The 23,138-nt window shown below is 50.0% G+C and overlaps 1 protein-coding gene across 1 annotated transcript in view; it reads right to left on the bottom strand.

Annotated features, from left to right (window-relative positions):
* Positions 1-3,843: 3,843 nt before the first annotated feature.
* Hlcs (holocarboxylase synthetase) overlaps positions 3,844-23,138 on the bottom strand; it is a 137,375-nt gene continuing 118,080 nt past the window's right edge. The window contains exons 7-11 of the mRNA XM_051191921.1: positions 13,510-13,577; positions 12,887-13,047; positions 6,748-6,862; positions 5,135-5,348; positions 3,844-4,204 (exon numbers count right to left, since the gene is read on the bottom strand). Of these exons, the coding sequence (XP_051047878.1) occupies positions 4,033-4,204; positions 5,135-5,348; positions 6,748-6,862; positions 12,887-13,047; positions 13,510-13,577 (730 nt within the window). The 3' untranslated portion in view covers positions 3,844-4,032. The remainder of the gene's footprint in view (positions 4,205-5,134; positions 5,349-6,747; positions 6,863-12,886; positions 13,048-13,509; positions 13,578-23,138) is intronic.

A 23,138-nucleotide genomic window follows, 5' to 3' on the forward strand; every position in this document is an offset into this window, starting at 1 on the left:
GTGTGTGTGTGTGTGTGTGTGTGTGTGTGTGTGTGTGTGTACCCTGTTATATATTCAGAAATGATAATGCAAGCATAAGGAAGTTTATGTGCCCCTAAAAATTAAAACATGTATGTTAGTAAAAGAACAAACATCCTTATTTGAACAAACATCACGTTTTCATAGCCTAAACTAGGAACAAAGATCCCTCAGAAAGCCAAACTGGCTTACCGAGGTTATGGACTCCGGCAAAGTTGCCAAGCAGTTACCATGGCAACCCAACACTGTTACCCACATCCTCAAGATTCTTCCTCATGCAAGCCCTGTGATGCTCTGACAGAGGAGGAAACGTTTTAATAATGATGCGGCTGTTTCACAAAAAGAAGAAGAAAAGGAAACCACAGTGGGCCCTACCTAGGATGTACCATGTTGACAAAAAGGCCAGATCAAATGGATTTGAAGCCTAAACCCGATTCAAGCCTCTGGCCCTGCACAGGGCCTCTCAGAGAAAGGAATTCCTTTATGTTCTTGGAAGCCCCGTGCTAGAAAAGCCATTCCATTCAGACCCGTGTGGAAACACAAACGGGGGAGAGCCTGTGTCCTCACCCCCACCCACCCCTTACGCCCCTTTTCAACATCCAGCCCGGCAGGCCTCCCTTTCCACCATGACGGTGTGTGTGTGTGTGTGTGTGTGTACTAACAGCTTACACGCATAAAATCTATCCAAGTTTTGATCTATCAGAACCGCAAGGTAGCTGGGTAGAATGTGGGAGTCACTCCAGATAAGGTGGTGCCAAAAGAACATTTTTAGCTTGAGATTTTGGGGACTGGCAGCCTGTGGCTTATCTATAGCACAGGACTCTAGCTGATCCCAAACGGGCATGGTATACGACCCTGCTACCTCAGGACAAAAAACATCTTTGATGACAGTAGAGCAGTTTTCACAAAAGAGACACACCCTGAAGGTGTGGAGTGGTAACTTTGAGGAGTGGTAACTTTAAACGCCCCCTCGCTGGGTTACAAAGATTTGTCCTTCATTTCTTCTTTCGGCTAGTGAGGGTTCCTTCCTGTCAAAAATACGTAAAAACTCACAAAGCCCCAGGTCCCTGAATTCCTACACATGGTCCTCATGTAATCAATGTCCAGATACTAAGTGAAAGTAATGTAATGGAAGGATACTGTCTGGGGTAAAACAAGGACGAGCAGGAGTCACCGTGAAAACTCTGAGAACTTTATTTTGGTAGACTTTGCTTTGTAGGCATTGGTTTACAGTAATTCTTCTCAGAAACGCTTCCTCGAAAAGATAAAGAGTAAAATAGCAAAGATTTACATCTTTGTTCATTTCAGAGATGCATAGTGATGAACCAGGAATGAGGATGTCCCTTTCTGGCAGGTCAGGGAAGCAAAGCCTCTCAGTTTCCCTCTTGCGTTCTGGAAGTGCCGGGTGAGATAGGCCAGGGACTACCACACGGTATGCTAGGTGGAGGGGAACCCCAGGTCTGTGGCCCCTCACCGGGTGTGTATCTGACCAAGACCAAGACAGGACGTTGCTTCTAAGCCGGGTCACCTCCTACCGCACCGTGGGACCCACAGGACACATGGCTGCCGCTTCCAGGCTCCCTGTCAGGGCTCCCACACGGGGTGGTGGGGGTGGGGGTGGGGGTTGATAGGTCGGCAGTTTTACATCAGGAGTAACCCCTCCTGCTCTAAAGCACAGGCAGACTGTGAGTTAGGTGGCCACATCTCAAAGTGAGGAGACTGGGAAGCTCCTTGAGACCTCAGACTACAGAGCCGGTAAACACCCTGGCATGTAGCAGGTTGGAGGCAGCCTCCTACCTCCATGTCTCCATCCTTAGAACGCTCTCTGGGATGTGGAGTTTGAAGTCTTTGGTCCATGTGAGACAAAGTCAGGTTAATGGGAAGCATCTGCTTCAAGGCTACTTTGTCTCTCGAGACAAGTGGCTGTCACGTTCGCACAGTCGAGAACACCCCTAGATGGTGTAGCTACTCCGAGGCCGACTGCCACGTCCAGACTGTCTCTGTCTGCTCTGGCAGGAGCACACTTCATTAGTTTTAACTTACAGAAAGGAAATTAAATGATAACATTTTTTTTTTCCCAAAGTAGAACTACCCAGAATAGACTTTCAGTTTAAAATAAAACAGCATGTTTTTCATTAAATAATCCCCCAAAGAAATTTGAATGTAATGATGGCAGTCCTGGGAGGCAGCGGACCTTATATTACAAAGTCTGAGAAACGAACCTTGCAACATCAGCCTGGAGATCTTCGTCCTTGATGACATTTTACAGACTCCATCTCAAGGGGCAGGCCATTTTGTAATTTTGGGGTAGTGTAGAGTTTTATTTGAGCTCGAATGAGAATTAAAAAAAAAAAAAAGACAGACCTGAACAAAATTTAGGAAAGATATACATAAAAATTCTAATTAAAGTCTTATTTACAAAAAAGAAAGAAAGAAAAGGTTTTAAAGTTACATGCCCTCAAACATAGGTAAGGTTGGTGGACTTTACCACGTCATTATTTATTTATTTGTTTGTTTATTTATTTATTTCTTCATGTGGGGTTGTCTGTGCTACCCTGAAGGTAGGTGCCTTTTCATACCGAAAACCTCATGTTTCTGGAGTTCGGCCTGACTACATAAGACCTGGATAAAGATGGCCCTGGTTTACGATGAGGGGATCTTGTTCAAAGCTAAGCATTCCATTCTGTTTCCTTTCCACTAACTGCGGTGCAAATGGCAGGAAATGGGGAGAGCAATGGGGATTGGTTCTTTAAGGCTGGGTAGTAGCGGGCACGATTCACAAACTCCACAGAGATCGGAGGCACCCGCACATCTGGGAGCAAACCCAGAAAGCCTTCCTTTCCTTTGTTCATCCATGGAGACTTTTAGCACGTCACATTTTTAACATCTTTCAAAGTCACACACCAGCACTCAGGCGCACGTGCGCACGCGGGCACACACACACACACACACACACCCTCCAGACTTCACTGTCGATATCTCTTTCTTTCATGACAATATAAAGAAATAGGGGCCAGAAAATCTGGACTTACAATACTGTGCCCCGCAACACTCCATCCTGAGTGAGGACAGTCCTGTGGGAATTCTAACAGAGCCACCACCGCCTTAAAAGCTCTAAGAGTCGTCCTTGGTGGTGTGGGCAGGAGAGCGAGCTGTTTATCTCCAACCTGGGCTGAGCGGCAGCCTCTAAGGAAGGTGACATCTTGATTTAAAAGTCTACACCTTGACACCTCTGGCCCTGGGAAGGAGTGCTCATTGCACAGGGACAAAGTAAGAAAGTCACTTCCTCCCCGAGGCCATGGCAGCCATTCAGGCTGATCACTGCAGCCGCTCTTCAGTCCGGGGTTACTGGACTTCAGGTAGCCCACCTTGATTAAGGAAACGATCAACTGCCCAGGAAGGAAGCAGAAAAGAACCGAATGCCCGGGCACCACTGTGTTCCGGGAGAGCCCTCTGGAGGCTCATAAGCAGTGGCCTCTACCTCCGCACTCTCCTGAGCTCAAGGTGTTGGTTGTTTTAGTAGCCTTCACTGCTCGGGAAATATCCCATTGCTATTTCCAACTCCCTGCCCCTCATTGTCCTAGGAAACAAAGATGGAGCCAAGCCCGCGTGGAAAAGAGCAATTCAACAGGGGCAAGGCAAAGTAAACTCCTAAGCTAAACTGAATCTTCACCTGTCAGTCCTCACCAGAGGCGGCTTCAAACACCCAATCCAAACAACCACAGATATAAAAAGACAAAACAAACCCAATCCCAGGCGGGGGGGGGGGGTGCGGGGGGGGGAGTAGGGGGTTGGGGGGAGGCAGCAGGGGGAGTTGGGGTGGGCCGGGACCCAATAACCTGAAGAGCTAACAAATGACTTGGAGAGGACACTGGCCCACGGCTCTGCATTAGATTCCCAGGCCCCAGGCAGGCAAAGCCATGTAAGCAGCCTGGTTGCTCGGGGCTTCCAGGAGCTGTTGCGGCTTGCAGCTGCAGCAGGGAAGACCCAAGCTGTCCGGGGACAGCTACTGCGCTACTGCCGTTTGGGCAGGATGAGGTTTCTCAGCATGTCAAAGGAGTTGCCATCCGGATGCACAGTCACAATCTCATCGCCCTTGTGATGCACCTGCAGGAACCCGGAATCATCAAGGCCCACAATCGACACCTGCGGCCCCTCGGAGCTGCCCAGGTGGACTCGCTGGCCACTGAAAAGGGAACACAGCAACACTGGGGTCACAGGAGGCTGGGACACAGACAGAGCCCAGTGGCCATTCCTTACAAGGGACCGGGGTCCTGGGGTCAGGCCGTGGCTCTTTATAGCGGCCTCTGACCTTCTCTGTCTTGGTACCTACTCAAGCAGCCACAGTGGTGGGCTACCACATCACACTAATTGTGATCCTATTGCTGGGGATTTGTGTCCCTTCTTGCCCCAGACACTCTGTGCAAAAATAAAGGAGGGGAGGGGAGGCAATGGGGCCCAGCGAATATGACCAAATTTATATTGTAAACATGTCCGAAATGCCATGACAAAAATCCACTATTTTTTTCCAAATCAATATATGCTAATTAAAATAAAGAAAAGAAAAACATTATATAGGACAGGCCAGTTGGGCTGGCTCGGTAGGTGGGGCACTTTGCCCCACAACCCCGGGGACGAGGTTTCAATCCTTGGAACCCATGTAAAGGAGGGACGGGAGATCTACCGCCAGGACGCGGCCCCACCCCCTCTTAGGTTTGAGGACACTGGCGTTCAGGAAGAGTAGAGGCTTGTCTTACACACTCGTGGCTCCCACACCTGAGCTGAAGGAGGATGCCAGGAGCATTTGTTAGCATGCGGGGCTGCCTCAGCCCCAGAGCACAGACTTAGGAGACCCTAGGTACATGGGGATCTCACTTGGAGATCTAGAAGGTTCTACCCCTTAGATGTGTCTGAATAGCACCTCATAGTCCACACTAAACTGTTTCTATGTTCTCTGTCATGTCCTTCCCCAGGGTATCCTCCAGGGTGCTGGCCCTCATGTCTGGCTAGGCCGAGTCACTGGGCTTTCCTACCGGAGTTCAAAAATAGCCACCCAGACCCAAGAAGTGGAGTACTAACTTCAGGGAATTTAAAAGAAAGAAGGATGGGTACTGACCTGTGCAGCCAGTATTTATAATAGAGAGGAAGGACACCATTGGGCCCTCGGTCCTGAAATGTGTCAATCAGTTCTTCCAGAACAGTTACTGCCCTGGCTATGAGTTGATCGGCCCGTAAGGGCTTCAGGTCTGTCTTGTGTTGCTTATTGTGTTCTGCGATGAGGTCGTTGATACATATAGTAGGGTTACTGTTAGTCACATTAAATCCACAGCCTGGACAAACACAACAAACAAAAAAGCACCGTGGCATTAACCAGCAGGACCTCAGCCTTCCTACAGTGGCAAAAGCTCGGTGACCCCCAACCATAAAATTATTTTTGTTGCTACTTCATAACCGTAATTTTGCTACTGTTATGAATCATAACATAGATATCTGATATGCAGGATAAATGATATGCAATCCTCAAAAGGGTCTTGATCCACAGGGTGAGAACCACTGTTCTAGATAATGGTGCAAATTCTCCCGGCATTTACAATGTAAAAGTCCGAGGGAGAATAATGGTATCAATTACCCTCAGCTTGGGCTATGTATTTCTAGAAGCTAGGACATTTTGTTGCACATCCTGAAACACCGCCCTCTTGGCTCTCCAGCCTCCCAAAGCTGTAAGAATGTAACCAAGCCACACGTTTTGCTTCTACAGCCTCCAGACACCATCAGTTAGCATCCCGGAGCAGTCCTCTGGAACAGTGGCTGCCACTTAGCATCTGCATACAATATAACTACATGCAATATAATGGGAAGCGGAGCTTTAGAAGTATGAACCCGCTTGCCTAGAAGAACGCTACCAGTTGGTGGCAGAATTAGAAACTCGAGCCTTGTATTCTTTGACACCCTAGATGGGATCACATGTTTCTGTGGGCTGCTGATTTGTGAGTGACAAGTGAGCTCTACTGGGAATTAGAGGGGATTGGTGGTTGGACGGTCTGGGTTCTAAGAACTTCTGAAACGGCCGTGGAGCCTCCTCTTCCTGGGTGTGCTAAGGCGAAGTGGGCTACCTTGACTAGCTTGAGGATTTTTGTTTTTTCATGGCTAAGAATGCAGGGCTGGCAGCAAAAGTGTCTTAGCTATTGTCAGTTTGACTTCTGCTACTGGAATAAACACCCCAACAGAAAAAGCAGAGGACAGTGCTGCTCATCCTGGGCTGCGTCTCCCTGCGTCATCAACATAATCACAATTCCCCCTGAAGATGCCCACCAATCAGATCTGGACGGTCCCTCACCCAGACCCTTTCCAGCCGGTTCCACACTGTGTCAAGCTGATAGTTAAGTTAACCACCGCAGACATTTAACTTACTGCTTAGTATAAAATGTAATTATTATAAAATATTGTTTCCAGCATTTCAAGTTCCATGAGCAGAGCTATGGAAAGACATCTGTGATGTGTGATACCAATTTGGCATTTCCACGGCCCCAGACAGGAACTGCTAAGCCCTTGAAGTATTCTCGACTCATCTGGTCCTCTGCAAATCCATGTCACACTCCATAACTTAAGACTAAAGACATCATCTCACAACGCCATCCGCTCTTTCAGGTAGATGCGTGCGTCAGGCATTTTGACTTTGTTGTTTTGTTAGGATGAAAAGTGCTGGAAGGAAGGGCTTTAAGAACTCACCGATGAGGATGTAGAACGTTTCTCCCATGAGAGTGGAATTAACCAGAACTCCACCAATCTTCATGAGGTCACTGTAATAAATATCGTTGGGCCACTTCACTCGCAAGTTGATGTCCTAAAAGAAATTCTGCATGTTAACTAAGCCATGAGCCCCAGAGCAGCCAGCAAGGGGATGAGAGACGAACAGAAAACTCAGGAAAGTAAAGGTCCTCTCTCCTGCTCCAAGTTGATCACTTCGTGGGGGTGAAATACGGTATTTTTTTTAAAACATATGTTATGTGCATGGGTGTTTTGCCTGTATGCATGTCTATGCACTGGGCAGGCCCTGTTCCAGAAGAGGGTGTCAGGGTTTACACATAGTTGTGAGCTGCCATGTGGATGCTGGGAATCAAACCCCGGTCCCCCCTGGAAGAGCAGCCGTTGCTCCCAATCCCTGAGCCATCACTGCAGCCCTCGGGCAGCCAGCACGGTATTCAAACTCTCACTGGAGCTAGAAGGTAAAATACTGACCGAGGACTGTCCCTCCCAACTCAGCACTCCCAGATACTCCCATCACTGTCTGTCACTATTCAAACCTCTTTTGCACAGCTGTCCCTGAGGCTCAGGCAGGAGGATTGCAAATTCGAGGCCCACCTGGAAAACATAACAAGTTCAAGGCCGGCCTGGGCAACTTAGTGAGACTTTCTCAAAATGAAACTTGAGAAAGTGGGCTGGGGGCATTAGCTCAGTGTAGCGCTCTGGCCGCGTAGGGATGCCTTAGGCGCAGTCTGCAGTGTACAAACAAACAAACAAACTCCCCAAACAAAACAACAGAGAGAGCAAAGCACCCGATGTCCGCAGGTGTCTCTTAAATCTAGTTTGTTAACATCCGGGAGCTCACTCAAGGACTCTTCTGTCTGTCCTGACTACGGAAGGGATCCTGTTCTACGGGAGACACAGGGGACAGCCTGGCTGAGTGCTGCTGGCCTTCTGTGAGAGAGCTGGGGTGCTGGTCCCCTCTTCTCATGCTCAGGGCAGTCCCAGTGACCAAGATGTGAGCATCACTAAGGCTGACAGACCAGTCTCCAAAACCTGGATCTGTGGTCACGGCCCTTCTCCCAAGGCTTACACTCTTCTAGTGCTCACCTGTGCTCCGGTGCTCACCCTCCTCCCACCCATGCTCAGTGCTCACCCTCCTCCCACCCGTGTTCAGTGCTCACCCTCCTCCCACCCGTGCTCAGTGCTCACCCTCCTCCCACCCGTGCTCAGTGCTCACCCTCCTCCCACCCGTGCTCAGTGCTCACCCTCCTCCCACCCGTGCTCCAGTGCTCACCCTCCTCCCACCTGTGCTCACCATCCTCCCACCCGTGCTCAGTGCTCACCCTCCTCCCACCCGTGCTCACCCTCCTCCCACCCGTGCTCACCATCCTCCCACTCGTGCTCCGGTGCTCACCCTCCTCCCACCTGTGCTCACCGTCCTCCCACCTGTGCTCAGTGCTCACCCTCCTCCCACCCGTGCTCACCCTCCCTCCCACCCATGCTCAGTGCTCACCCCTCCCTCCCACCCGTGCTCCAGTGCTCACCCATGCTCAGTGCTCACCCTCCTCCCACCTGTGCTCACCCTCCTCCCACCCGTGCTCAGTGCTCACCCTCCTCCCACCTGTGCTCACCCTCCTCCCACCCGTGCTCCAGTGCTCACCCATGCTCAGTGCTCACCCTCCTCCCACCTGTGCTCAGTGCTCACCCTCCTCCCACCCGTGCTCAGAGCTCACCCTCCTCCCACCCGTGCTCACCCTCCTCCCACTCGTGCTCCGGTGCTCACCCTCCTCCCACCTGTGCTCAGTGCTCACCCTCCTCCCACCCGTGCTCAGAGCTCACCCTCCTCCCACCCGTGCTCACCCTCCTCCCACTCGTGCTCCGGTGCTCACCCTCCTCCCACCCGTGCTCAGTGCTCACCCTCCTCCCACCCGTGTTCAGTGCTCACCCTCCTCCCACCCGTGCTCAGTGCTCACCCTCCTCCCACCCGTGCTCCCCTTATGGTGACAGCAATGAGATCAAGTCCCCATCCCCCATGTTCAGGGCTTGGGCCAGGACTCTGCATGTGGCAGTGGCTTCCTTCTGAGCCGGCCCTGTGCTCCAGCCCTGGCCTGACTTTGTTTTTTTTTTTTTTTGTTCTTGTTCAGGAACGAAGCAACAACTTATACAACTCCTGGGTACAACTCCTTCAAGCAAACAAGAACATCTACGTAGCCCAAGGTGAAAAGTGAGGCTATGAACTGCTTTTCTCTTTCCTTGATGACCCGCTGAGTGAATGAGTATTATTATTACTTTTGTTTTTTGAGTGCATGGTTTTGAAACAGGCCTTCATGTAGCCCAGGCTGCCCTCAAATTCTGTATGTAGCCAAGGATGACTCTGGGGTTCTGATTCTCCTTCCTCCAACTCCCAGAGCTGGGATTATAGGTGTGAGCGACCACACCGTTTATACACCAGTGTTGGGGACAGAACCCAGGGCAAGCACTCTACCAGCTGAGTTACACTCCATCCTTGATCCGGTGACTTCCTTATGTGTAACGTTCTACAGCCCACACAGACCTAAGTAAAACAAACACTGCCTTCATATTTCTGGGAACTCATGGGTGAGGGAACAGGATCCTCTCTCTCTCTCTCTCTCTCTCTCTGTCTCTCTCTCTCAGAAACATGAAGTCTGTGCCTTTGCCTACAGGAAGGAAGCAGGAGAAAAGTGGGGTGGGGGAGGGCTGTGGGAGTCCAGCAGAGGACAGGGACAGAAGCCACAGCGAGCAGAAGCAGGCAGTCTGGGACTGCAGAGGAGGACACATCCCAGTGACACTGAGTTAGTCTGGTTTGCTCGCGACATCCAACTACAGACAAGCTGTCACCCCACACAACGGGCAGGACGGAGGCCGTTTCAGCCGTCCAGTGGCGGTCCTGGGTGGGTCAACTCGGCTGCCTCAAAACTAACTGCAGCCGTGGAGGTCACACAGGCCCAGGAAAATGAGCCTCAGATGTCCTGTCTCGTGTGTGGACCCTAGCTGCGGCTCTTTAGTTTTGTGTGTTTAACCTGAAGCACCCGAGGAGGCTAGGAACTTACAAAGTGGGGGTACACGGAAGGAGAGGACAGCAGAACGAGGTAAACGGGAATTAAGAGCCATACTATAGGGTTTAAGCGGCGAGGGAGATGGGGGGAGGGGTTGGGAGTGAAAACTCTCTGGGGAGAACTAATCCAAATGAAGAAGATATATGGCGACCTCCCTTCCAGTTACTGGTCAGGGGGCTGCCAAGGACCCCCAGACAACAGAGATCATTGCCACTTACCCTTGGGTGCCCACAATTACTAACCCATAAGGCCCTGTACTGAAGCCATCACGCACAGTGATAAAGCAATCCTGAACTGACGGGGAACTTTCTCCTGCCGCACAGATTTCTTAGTGCCAGGTATTATGTAGGCTAAAGGAACGGAAACGGCATCCGTGGTCTTATTCGGGGCTGCACCCCGAGTCTTGTAATTTCCTACCTGCCAGACAAGATATACTCATCTGTGCAATAGAGCAATGACTGTCCTGGGAATTCATGGCGGACACTGTAAACCTGACCAATGGCCACCTAGCTATTCATGTCTACACCCATAGATCTGGGTCGTTCTCAACCTTGGTCAGAGATGTTTCTTTCTGTAGAAGGCAGTGGTTACTATAACACGGAAACTCACAACTGGCCAAAATACAAAGGATGAGTGATCACAAGTGCTTAGCCCGAAACAGGCACCTGTGAGGTAAGAAACCCCCTTCTTTCTCCAGGCTCAGAGAACATCAAGTAAGACTCTAAGAGCCAGAGGACGGGAGGACTTCTGCGGAACGCTGTCCTCTGTGGTAAAAGCCCCGTGCAAGGCTGAACCGGCCGAAGTTCCAGTATGGAAGGGAAAAGGAATCACCTAGCTGGGGAGCTGTGACAGCGGATGGATGCCGGAGGAGGGAGAATCATTCTCTTTCAGGGGCGTGGCCACCAGTAGGTTGTCCATCTTCCACTGGATGGTGCCACACCCACGCACATACATGGAACACTGCCGGACTTAGCGTGTTATAAAAACAGTAAGAGGGAAGGAAGCTGGGAAGGGATGTGTTAGGGGACGGTCGGGGGAGGGGAGCTGAAGGCATGAAGTAGGCAGGGTGGTCATGATCAGAATACATTGCATAAAGGTAAAGTAAATTTAAAAACTTAAGGTCCAAGGGTGAGGCGCCAGTAAGGATGCCAGTGATGGCTGTATTTTGTCACCATGGAGCAAGCTTCCCCGGCCAGACTGTGACCCTGCCTCCCCCATGCTACCTCTGGACACTGCAGGGGCTCAGAGAAGGTACCACACTAACCAGTGAGACAGCCAGGTAAACGTCAAAGCTGTGGCAAGGGGATCAGTCTCTCTCTGTGTTCTAGATTCAGGGTTTGGTTGCTGCAGACTGACTATCTTCCCACAAGGGTTAAATGTGCCTGGCCCTACATCAAAGAGTTACATTCTCAGCCTCCTACGAGACCAAGGGCACGGCTCAGATATCTTGAAGGTCTGCGATGCTCTGATGAGCCGGGGACTCATCACACAGTCACGGACATCCACGCTGGTCCATGACCTGAGCTTGTAGATGAAGGTGGACCTCAGAACTAGCAGGACTAATGGGACAGTAAAGACACCAGCCACATGGGAGGAAACGGAGCTGCGGAGGACTCAGGCACCTTTATGAGCTGTGTTTCTGGAATCTCAGTTAAGGAACCACTATGGCCCTTAAAAAGCAAATAAAAACCCTTGACACAAGAACTAATGGTAGAAGGAAGGCAAAGAGCCCCTCTCTGTATGGCCACATGGAGCCGGCCCAGGGTTGTCTCAGGTACACATGGACATGCAGACAGGTGTGGGAGAAGCTCCTGTCACTCAATTCACCATTCTCTTCCCATTTAAGAACAGACACTACAGTAGTGTTATGGGACTGACATATTTGAAAAGCTTGTGGAGGCTTTAGGTTGTACAGACTTGTCACCGGGGGCTTTGAAGCAAAGAGCCTTGCCTACTTCCCGTTTGCTCTCCCCTCTCCCTGATTGTGGACTCTAGCCCCCCTGAAACCAAAACCCAGGGCAAACATCTTCCTCTGTACGTCGCCTTGGTCACAGTGTTCCATGATAGCAGCAAAGCCACTAATAGAGAGAAGTGGGTACCAGGAGTGGGGTTGAACTCAGGTAAGGATGCCAGCACATCTGACCGTGCAGTGGGGGTTAGGCAGGGCCACATGAGCCCGGCCTTGACCTCCATGAACCACAGACAAAGAGCAGCTCTGATGAGTGGAGAGTAAGGGGAGGTGGGAAGAAGTCATTTAGGCCCACACAACAGCCGCTTTTAAGAACTGAAAATGCAGAGAGCTTCTATCCAGTCCCGATAGACTGCTTTCATTAAAAGAAACAGAAATCTGAGCAAAGGGGTCAAGACCATGCTGGGGAAATCCTCAGGAGCAGCTGACCTGAGCAAATGGGAGCTCATGGACCCCAGCCTGACAGCTGAGGAGCCAGCATAGGACTGAACCAGGGCCCCTGAACGTGGGTGACAGTTGGGAGGCCTGGGCAGTCTACGGGGCCTCTGGCAGTGGATCAGTATTTATCCCTCGTGCATGGACTTTGGAGCCCATTCCCTATGGAAGTATATTCTCTTGGCCTAGATAAACGGGAGGGGGGGCACTAGGCCCTGCCCCAAATGATGTGACAGACTTTGATGATTCCTCATGGGAGGCCTCACCCTCCCTGAGGAGTGGGTAGGGAGTGGGATGGGGGGGTGATGAGGGGAATGGGAGTATGGGAGGGAGAAGGAACTGGGATTGGTATATGAAATAAGATGGTTTCTAATTTAAATAAGAAGAGCTTGCTCTTACTGGGACCCCGAGAAACTTGACGAGTAGCCCTGAGTGATTCTGGGGAATGCTCCATGTCAGCCAAGCACTCTACCCCTGGGCTAAGGCCCCAGGCAGAACTACGCGCTATACCGTACCCCCGCACTTCGGTAACACACGCTTTGTGAAGGGCACTGTCAAATATGCAAACGCAGCTGTAAATAAATGGAAAAGGCTGAGCTGAAGGCTCACAGGAAGGAGAGGACGAAGACTTGACACATACCTCATACTCTGGGATGGACCGCACCGCCTCCACGACAGCCAGGGACATCAAATGCTGGACAAATGGGATCCTCTGTCCCAGTTGTGACCTCAGGGGAATGGAGACCAGCAGAGTGAAAAGGGCACACCCCACAGGGCTCAGCCAGGCATTTGGGCCCCGTCCTGGAAGAGAGACCCATTGAGAGAAAACCGCATGCAGACAGGCACTCCCAGACAACAATGTCTCAAAGCCACACACACTCACCCACGTGAGTCTATTTGTGCTCAGTGACACACGTTGATATATATGGTGGGCTTAACTCAACAGAAGAAAGATGGGATGCTTTTACAGATTCCAACAGACCCTTATGGGGGACCCCGAGGAGATTAAATGTCTTAGAACTGTTTCCATCACAATCTCCAGGAAGTATGGGGACGTAGGTTACCAGGTGTGACGGCCATCAGATGCGAACCTTGCATGATTAACAAACTGTGGACGGGGAGGTCGCTTGTGTTCTACCAAGGCCCAATCGGTCTCTCCTGCCCCAGTACTATTAAAATGGAAAGACTCTAACTCAAGACATCTCAGGGTTCATCACACACGCGCTCTCCAGTCAGGAAACTCACAGATTTTCGATGACTGACCTTTGCCCTGGGTCTGCCGAACAGCAATGGCGATTAAACCCATTTCCTGTGGCATCTCAAACATCAACCTGCAAACGGTGGGAAAAACTGGTCAGTCAGAACGGGCACACAGAGGAGAGTAAACAGCTCGGACAGAAGAGGGAGGAGTATGTGCGTATGCACGGTGGCCTGGAAGGGCCCAGGGATCTGCACAGCTGTAAAGAGGGAGGGTATCGCTTTCCTTCAGCCTCCGGTGTGGACCAGTGCAAGGGTGAAGAAGAAAATACTACCAAAGGGCAAGCGAGGGGGAAGGGTTAGGGCAACGTGCCTGGCTGGTGTCCAACCTGACTGCATCTGGGTAGAAGTTTCCCTTACATCATATCTGCCTTCAAGTGACAACAGCAATCCCTGACATTTGTTTCTACTTAGAGTGAGTTTCGGTTCGAACGCGCACACGTTTCTGATTAATCAGAAAACCAATATGCCAGCAGTAAAGCGTTTAAGAGATATCCATCCCCTGAGAACTAATTATGCTTTAACTGTAGTAAATAAATCGACACCTTTTGAGAATTCCCAAGAACCCTGGACCCATTCGGGCTTCAGTTCCGCTTTTAAAGTGGTTTCACTGAAGAACACCAACTTCTTCTGGGGGAAGTGTACTTACGTACACCTCTACCTGGCTGGCCCATATTAGTCTCAGAAGAAAAGGGAAATGCTCGCACACACAACCACGCCCTTCACTCCGTTTCCTCCAGGTTACGTTCTCTGCATTTTATTTCCGTATTAGGACACGTCTCCCCCCTTCCCGGACGGAGCAGACGCAGTTCAGAGGAGGAGGTATTAATGGGCAAAGCCAAGCCAGGCCTCTGTCAGGGTGGTGGAGACGTCACCTTCAGTTCTATCATAATCTGTCTGTCCATCTATCCATCCATCATCTATTCTATCTACCATCTACCTATCATCTATCTATCACCTGTCCTATCTGTCTGTCTGTCTATCCGTCTATCTGTCCACCTATCATCTATTCTATCTTTCTATGTGTGTATGTATCTACCATCTAACTCACTCATTCTATCTATGTATCTATCATCAATGCATATGTGTATGTATGTATCTATGTGTGTGTATGTATGCATCTGTGTGTGTGCATGTATCTATCATCTAACTCTATCATTTATCTATCTCTGCATGTATGTATATATGCATCTATGTGTATGTATGTACCTATAATCTAACTTACCTGTCTATGCATCTTTGTGTGTATGTACCTATCTATCATCTACATCTATTTTTGATCTATCTACCTACCCACCTATCATCTATCTATCACCTGTGGGAACAGAGAGGTTAAGCAGGGCAGAGGGCATATTTTGTATTAACAAGAAATTACAGGTGAGTTACAAGTGCCCCTCTGTAGTGAGATAGTCCTTCTGTAGCACTGACCACGCCCATTGGGGGGTGGAGCCATGGGCGGAAGTGACCTGTGGAAGGAGGTCAGAGGGGGCCAGGAAAGGCTCTCTCTTTCTGGTGTGACTCGGACAGGAGAGGATCGGGTTGAATTTCCTGGTGTTCATCTGTCTAGGTTGTAAGTTATTTCTCCCTGAATAAACATCTATTCGGCCTATTTGTTTATCCTGATCCTTATTTACCGCAATACCCCTCCTCGCTCTTACAAGAAGACAGAGGCTTTGAAGTAGCGATTCTCAACCTGTGAATGGCCCTTCCACAGGGGTTGCCTGAGACCACTGGAAAACAGATATTTAATTATGAATCAGCAATGAAAACAATCTTATGGTGGAGTTCACCACAACACAAGGGACTGTATTAAAGGGTCACAGCACTGGGAAGGTTGAGAACCGCTGCTGTAAAGCAGTGCCCTGAGTAGATCCCCACCCTGTCCCGCAGGCTAAAGGAACCCTAGGAGAGGAAAACTGCTTAAAACAATACGCATGCCCTGTTTCCTGCATCTCTAAGGTGGGCAGCAGCTGCTTGGGGGCAGAAGCGAAGGATGCTTTGCATAAAGGGGACGGCGGGCTATGTTGGGCAGGGTCTGGCTGGTGTGACAGTGGGGTCTTCCTTGTAGCTGCGAGAGCAGAACACAGCACTTGGAGGAAACCCAACCCGTGCCAGCGCACACCGACACATCCCTGCAGTATTTCCCTCAGATACTAAGAACAACCCACTGAGGCGGAGCACGCCTCTCCACCCCCGGGCATCAAAAATAAAATGTCCTGTGCTTGTGCTGGACAAACGAAACTCCCAAGAAGGGTTCTTTGTCCCATGGCAGAGTTAACACTGACTTTCAGGAATCCCTGCTTTCTAGAAGGTTCCATGCCTGATGCCCAGACTCCTGGGGTGAATGAGGGACAAGGAGGACGTAACGTAGGACTCTGTGAGCAGACTGCAGAAGCTCCCTCCCTGGATGGCGGGCAATCCAGAATGTTCTTTAAGCATGTTGTGGACAGTAGACGCTCACATGCTACACACGGCCGGCGATGGAGAGGGGTGGGGTCGTCAGCGGCTCAGAAACCAAACACAGATTTCCAGAACAAAGAGAAGCGATTAAGGGAGCATACGCAGAAACTGCTAGAGGCTTGGCAGCACATTATTGCGCAGAGTGAGTCTGTGCTGCTGAGGCCAAGGGGAAATTCTGTGGGGGAGACAACAGAGTAGGAGCTAATGACTGTTGGAGACAACTGGAGGCCGCCAGATTTACTTGTGCTATATGAGATAACTCTGGGGGCCAAGCCGCACCGCTCATGGTCGACAAGGAAGCATTTATGAACTTGGTCGATGCCACATTTCTGAAAAATGAAGCTGTTTGCAGACTGCTTAGAGAAAAAGCAACCGTGGATGCATTTCATTCTTCCTTGATGCCCCGAAGAGGGGAAGACCGGGGTGGCGTGGGGTTTGCATAATCTTCACCTCCCAGCTGCTGTGTTTTATTTTGTGGCTGGCAAAGCTATGAACTAAAAGGTTAGGGCTGTATAAACTCACGGTTGTAGCAAAGGGGCACGGGAGGAAAGCCCTGTTTGTGCGGAGTCTGAAACTTCCTGAGCCCCGTAAACCCCCACACGGAGTGCTCGGGTACAGAGGGTGTCATGGTACCCAAGACTGCCCTGCCTTTCACACGGCCAATAAGATAAAGTTTCGCTAGCCATACAAACTGAAACAAACTCAGAGGATGGGCCAGGAGGAACTAGCAATAACAGAATGAACAAAAGTTTAAACTGGGTAGCAGCCCATCCTCTGTGGGGATCGGAGACAGCCACACTCACCAGTTAGCAAAGCCACAAACTGGGAAAGGCCTAACTGTATAAGAGCAACAGTGGGCTGAACAGAGCAATAGAACAATCAGTAGTCAGTAAAATGCCAGCTCTGACACAGAACACAGCAGATGCGCCGGCTGTGAACTGCTCGCTCCACAGCTCAACCCAAAGGTATCATGGACGTGTCCAACCTATGGGAAGTTCCGAGGAAAGGAAGCAGAGATGGCGGCCACTACGGTGGTTTCCGTCATTCCCTTAAATCTTTGCCTGAGGTACAGAACCAAGAGTGTGACTACAAATCCTTTGTTTGTCCTTTTATCCCTCATCCAGTGTCATCACTCTGCCTGGGTCAGGGTTAACCGCACTTGCAATTCACTTCCTTCCAATCACAGTTGGCGCCCACCCCCACCCCAGTGCTGACGGCACACGGCTGACGTCACCGCTGACGTCACGCTTAGAGCCCACCCCCACCCCAGTGCTGACATCACACTGTTGCGGGTATCAAGCACATTTTAAGGTCTAACAAGCCCAGTCCTCCTCACTGCTCTTTTTTTGGGCAATATTTCTCCACACCTCTTCAGATATTGAGAGTTTTTGTTTGTTTGTTTGTTTTGGATTAAATACACTTTCTAAATGAAATTGAGAACTGAAATGTTTGTGAAGCCAAGCTACCCTGTGAGCAAGGAGATCATGTTGTTCAAATACACTGCTTTAGCAATTCTATTCCAGCCCCTTGTCACTGTAAATACACGTTAGACTATCACTTTACCGTAATTACGCACTTTAAAATAAGTTGATTTCTTTAGGCTAATTTTGTATCCTGCCCCCTTACTGAATCCTCTCATTGCTTAAGTTAGAGACGTATCACTTCTCTAAGATTTCGCATGCAAGCTATCATTTTACCGGCAAACACACATTTTTACTTACGGGGCCTGTGACCTCAATATGGCAGGGTTCCAACAGCTAGCTCGCCAACAATGACGCCTCATACATGCTTGCATACACATGGACTACTGAGCCATGGGAAGGGATAGCTTCAACTATGAATAAAGAGGTCACTTTAGACCTTTACAATAGCCTGGACAGCATACAATTCTAGGATGTCTTTTACTGCACCAACCCTTGAATGTCCCAACAACTGTCCCGGTAGGCAATACCACGTGGTCATATTTTACGGCTGAGGAAGTGGAGGTCTGGGGCTCCGGAACATTACAGAGCAAGGTCACCCCATTCACTACAGAAGACCTGCTGTTTTGTTTTGGGGTGGTGATATGCAACCCAGGCTGGCCTTGGATTTGAGATCCTCCTGCCTCAGCTTCTCACCTCAAGTTTCATGAGTAAGACAGAAAGGCAGGAATACTATTAGTCTCATAAATGCATCTGTGTACGTTTAACAGTCCTGGGGAGTTCTAAGGTGTTGTTTTGTTTCTGGAAAGTTCTGTACACTTATTCCTAAACTTGAGAAAAGGACTTTAAAAAAAATAACTGAAATAAAATCTTGTAATTTCAAAAATTAAATGCTACCAAATTTGTGATGACGTTCACTTTCTTCTCCCTATGTGCCCAGAAGTTATTTTCCCACTTTGTACTAATTCTGTTTTGTGTTTGTTAGTTTGTTTTCCTTTGTTTCCCTTCCCCTCGTCCTTCTCTAACTTTAAAGACAGGGGCTCACGTGTAGCCCAGATTGGCTGCAAACTTTCTGTGTAGCTGAAGATAGCCTTGAACTGCTCATAGCCCTGAGTCTTGGGACTACAGTGTGTAGGACCACACTTGAGTTATGTTATTGAGGGTTATACCCAGGACTTTGTGATGCAAGGCAACCACTCTATCCACTCACTGAGTGACTTCCCAGGAAAGAAATCAGCATTTATTTATTTATTATTTCTGGTGGTGCTGGAGATTGAATCCACGGCCGTGAGCATAATAGGCAAGGCCTGTCCTATGGAAGCTGTTTCAAACATGCCAATGTTTCCTCACCGAATTCACATAAAATAATAAAATAATGAGTTTCCTTAGCTACCGAGCCAAGGAGTTCCTAAAGCACCTGGGTGGTCAAAGCCAGTTTCATGGAATGAGTTTCCTCTAGAAAGGGAAGCCCCACCCTCCCACTCAGGCCCTGGGCCAGCCCTTTTCCATCTCAACCCCATCTCCGGTTCAGGGTGATGGGCAGCAAGGGTTTCCTACCGTGCCAGCTGGCCTCAAACAACCGCTGCTGCTACCCTGGACACCACCCTTGCTCCTTCCCTGGCTCCACCCCGCCAGGAGCAAGCAGCTCAGAGAGTGTGCTCTGGGGAAGCTTAACACCAGCTCAGCTTCTACCTCCTCGGGACAAGGGGCCTCTTTCTTCAGGGCAGGGCTCCGCTCCATGACATGCTGGGTTGGCGGCCCCAGGAACCAAACCAGTCTCAGAGTCCAAAGCTGGAACAGATACTCATTCAAATGGATATTTTCCATCCCCTCTGGGCCAATTCCGCTTTCTACCCATCTTTCCAACCCTCCAAGGCTGACTTCTGCTGGGATCGACGTTGGTGGGACATTCCACTGCATTCCCTCACTGGTCCTTCTGCTGTCTCTCACAGGTTCCCTAGGAACACCGCCACGTCATCTACCCGGCTCACGGACAGCATCTTTTTTATTCGTAGCATCTCCAGCTGACTTCCTGTGTTCCTCAGGATGGTGTCAAGGTGAAGAGGAGGCGATGGCTCCTTGTGGGAGCCGGTTTGCTCCACCCATCACATGGGTACCAGGCTTTGTGGTAAGGGCCTTTACCTGCTAAGTGCTCTGGTCAGCCATGAGTTGCTTTCTCCCAGGGTGTAAGATTTACGCCTCAACAATCTTACCAGCTTCCACCAAACTGGAAAATACTGGCAAATTCCCCTTTGTCCCTCCAGACCCAGATGTCAGTGTCCTTCTGAGGCCACCTCTAGAGGTATCTCCATCCTGGGTCATTCACAGGCAAGCTAGGCCCTGAGTCCACCTGTGCTTCAGACTACATAAACCCTGGAGGTTCTGACCACAGCCTGGTGTGGGGCTGGAGGTTCCGGCCACAGCCCGGTGTGGGGCTGGAGGTTCCCACCACAGCCCGGTGTAGTTAGGCAAGCTGACTTCTCTCCACTACTTCAACAGGGAGAAGAGACTCTACACAACTGAAGTTTCCAGAAACAGTCCCCTCCTCTGGTCTTTTCCTGCCCTTTAAAAATAAAGTGTGTCTACTTGTCCATTTTTGAGACTTAACTGCCTTTTTATTTTGCTTGACATCTTAGAATTAGCCTTCCATCTGTGTTTGTAAATGCTTTTCTATTTAAAAATCACTCACTCCCTCTTTTTTTAAATTTAAAAAACACAGTGCCATACTGCTAAAGGTGTCAGGAAACATACTCAAATAAGGAAGGGCTCCAAAGACGGCCCTGCCAACAAAATGCCAGTAAAATCTGAAACCTGGGTTCAGACACACTGGGAATGTTCCAGAACTTAAGACCTAAAGAGCGTCTGTATTCCAGTAAATCAGCTTCCCTGCGAATGCCATCAAAACCCGAGCTTTAATGAGAGAGGGACTATCGGGTGGGATAGGGAGGGGTGGAGAGGGAAAAGTTTGGACCATGCAAAACTTAATTTAAAAACTATTATGAGAAGATTAATTTCCCCTCCCCCAATCAAATGCATAAATCCTTCCCTTACGTTTTGTCCCATTTCCTTTTCCCCCAAAAACGAGAGGAAGGAAGGAAGGAAGGTAGGTAGGTAGTCTCAACTCATGAAACAATGGCTGTGTGTGGCTGTGTGTCTCTGTGTGTGGCTGTGTGTCTGAGGAGTGTCTGTGTGTGTGTGTGTCTCTGTGTGTGTGTGTGTGTGTATGTCAGTGTGTCTGTATGTGTGTGTATGCCTGTGTGTCTGTGTATGTGTGTAGTGTATCTGTGTGTCTGCGTGTCTATGGTGTGTGTGTGTGGTGTGTTTGTGTGTGTGTAGTATGTCTCTCTGTGTGTGTATGTCTCTGTGTGTGTCTGTGTCTCTTTGTATGTCTGTTTGTCTCTGTGTGTGTCTGTGTGTTAGTGTGTGTGTCTGTCTGTCTGTCTGTGTGCTTGCCTGCGTGTAGATTATTCCAGGTGTCTTCCTCAATTTCTTCTCCACCTTATTCTTTGAGACAGACTTGCCCACTAGCCCAGGAGCTCAGGATGCTGCTGGGCCGGTCGGCCATGGAGCCTTGGGGAGCTGCCTGGCTCTGACTCCCTAGTGTTAGGGTTACAGGCATGTATGGTCACATTTGGCTTTTTTAACCTAAGTACTGAGAATCTGAACTCGGGTCCCCTCACCATTACACAGCAAGCCCTTTACACATCTCCCAGCCCCAAGGTGCACTGCTTTAAAATAACAAATATAAATCACAGGCCTTTTATGAACTGAAATGCCCTGCTAGCTGTGAGAATCTGATGAAACCAGAAACAAAGTGGGTTCTCATTCAACAATACAAGGGGGATGACGAGAAGCATAAAGTCACACAGGTCATTGGAAGAGGGTCAGTGACGTGTCAGTGTCTAGATGGTGGCGGCTCCCTTTAGTGAGGGTGGCCAAGGCTCATTCGTGAAGACCAGAGCATGCTCACTTCTGTAGTTGCTAACCCATGCACAGAGTAGGGCTGGCGTACCAGGCCCGCAGAGGCTGACAGTGTGGCCTTGGGCTCTTTAATGGTGCATGCCATGTTGCCTTGCAGACCCTGTCATCTCCACTTGAGGAGCTGGGAAGTTTCTTCATTCTGGAAGCTTCCCCAGAGCACCCAGGACTTCTTTAATCTCAGCAGGAACCTGCGGGAGGGGCTGGTCTTTTGGACAGAGATGGACTGAGAGGCAGGCACCTGACCCTGCTGACAGGGATCAGCGGCTGCCTGGGCAGTCCCTCCCAGCTGAACCCTGGTAAACCCCTGAGCACAGCCATGTCACACACTTAGGTCCCCAGCCACGGCTGCTCCTGACTCTGGCTTTCCTTTCGTAGACTATGACAGAGGGCTCCCAGGCCGTACCTCCCCTGGAAAAGGAGACTCTCACACAGTCTCGCATGGGTCCCTTTACTCGAGGCCCCCTTCTGAGGAGTTTCCAGTTCAAGGCTGTTCTGGAAAAGAAGGTTCGCGTGCCCTTCTACCTAATGTGGCTCAGAACAGAAGAAAGCCCACCCATAAGGTCATCAAATTCATCAAGGGCAGTGCGTCTTTTATCACACAGGTGGCCTGTGCCAATGGCCAGGTTGGAAACAGCCCCTGGAGGTTGAAGATCCCTGGGGAAACTCTCCCTGGGATACATTCCCCAGAGGCAGTCTCTGTGAACACACTCCCCTGGGGACAAGCTCTCTCAGGGAAACACTCCTAGTGACAAGCTCTTTCATGCGACTCTCTCCTGTGGGGGACACTCTCCGGAGAACACACTGAAGCCAAGATTCTATTCCCCCACCCCCGCCCCAGCTAGTTTGGCTCAAGCTTGAAGCTCACTCCCTTCCCAGGCTCCTCATCTCCACTCCTTTATCCCCCTCAAGCTTCCAGAAAACTCTTGTCCCACCCACCAAAGAGGCACTTCCTAGAGATGACATTTTTCCATCTCTGAAACCATGCTATGCTGGGTCACCTTTGTTCCCAGGGTACATGCCTGGGGAGGCATCCTTGATGAAGGGCATCCCTGAGGAAGCCACTCATCTGGCAGAGAGCAGAGGGTGTGTCCCTCTCTCCCTCCCCCTCCCCCTCCCCTCCCCTCCTCCACCCCCTCCCCTCCTCCACCCCCTCCCCCACCCCCTCCCCCCATCCCACACAGGGTGAGTTTTTTGCTGTGTACACACAGAAGCTCAGCAAAGGACAGCAGGGCACAGAAACCTTTTGTCGAGGGTCAGGGCATTTGTTCACGGACGCCGTAGTGGGACTTGGGTGCTGACACTCCTAGGGACCGGCTGTTCCACGCTGGCCCACCAAGTGACCCTCATAAAGCTGGGGCCCATAAACGGAGCTTAGCATTCTAAGGAAACCCAGACTGCTGGGTGTGCTTTTCACAAAATGAAACTGCCTGGAACTTCTCATAAGGCTTTTTACGATAAGCATTAAAACGCGAAGAGGAAGATTAAAGCTCCTGCCACAGACTGGGCCAGCCGGGAGAGAGAGGGGAGCTTGTGCGCAGGGGATGGCAGAGGCTGTGCACAGCATTACAGTTGGGTAATATTATATAAAGCGAGTGTGTTATTAAAGGGATCCTAAAGTTATAAAAACTCTAAGGGACGATTAGTGATGAATAACTTCTTTGGTAAAGATGGATAACTCATACTTCCTATAGGCTGCAGGGGAGGGGGTGGTTACCTGGTCGAGCTCTTAAATTGCTAATAGTTGGATTCTGCTGTTTTTGCAAGGGGTGGGGA

Source organism: Phodopus roborovskii, unplaced genomic scaffold (assembly GCF_943737965.1).
Source record: "Phodopus roborovskii unplaced genomic scaffold, PHOROB, whole genome shotgun sequence".
NCBI classification, from domain to species: domain Eukaryota; kingdom Metazoa; phylum Chordata; class Mammalia; order Rodentia; family Cricetidae; genus Phodopus; species Phodopus roborovskii.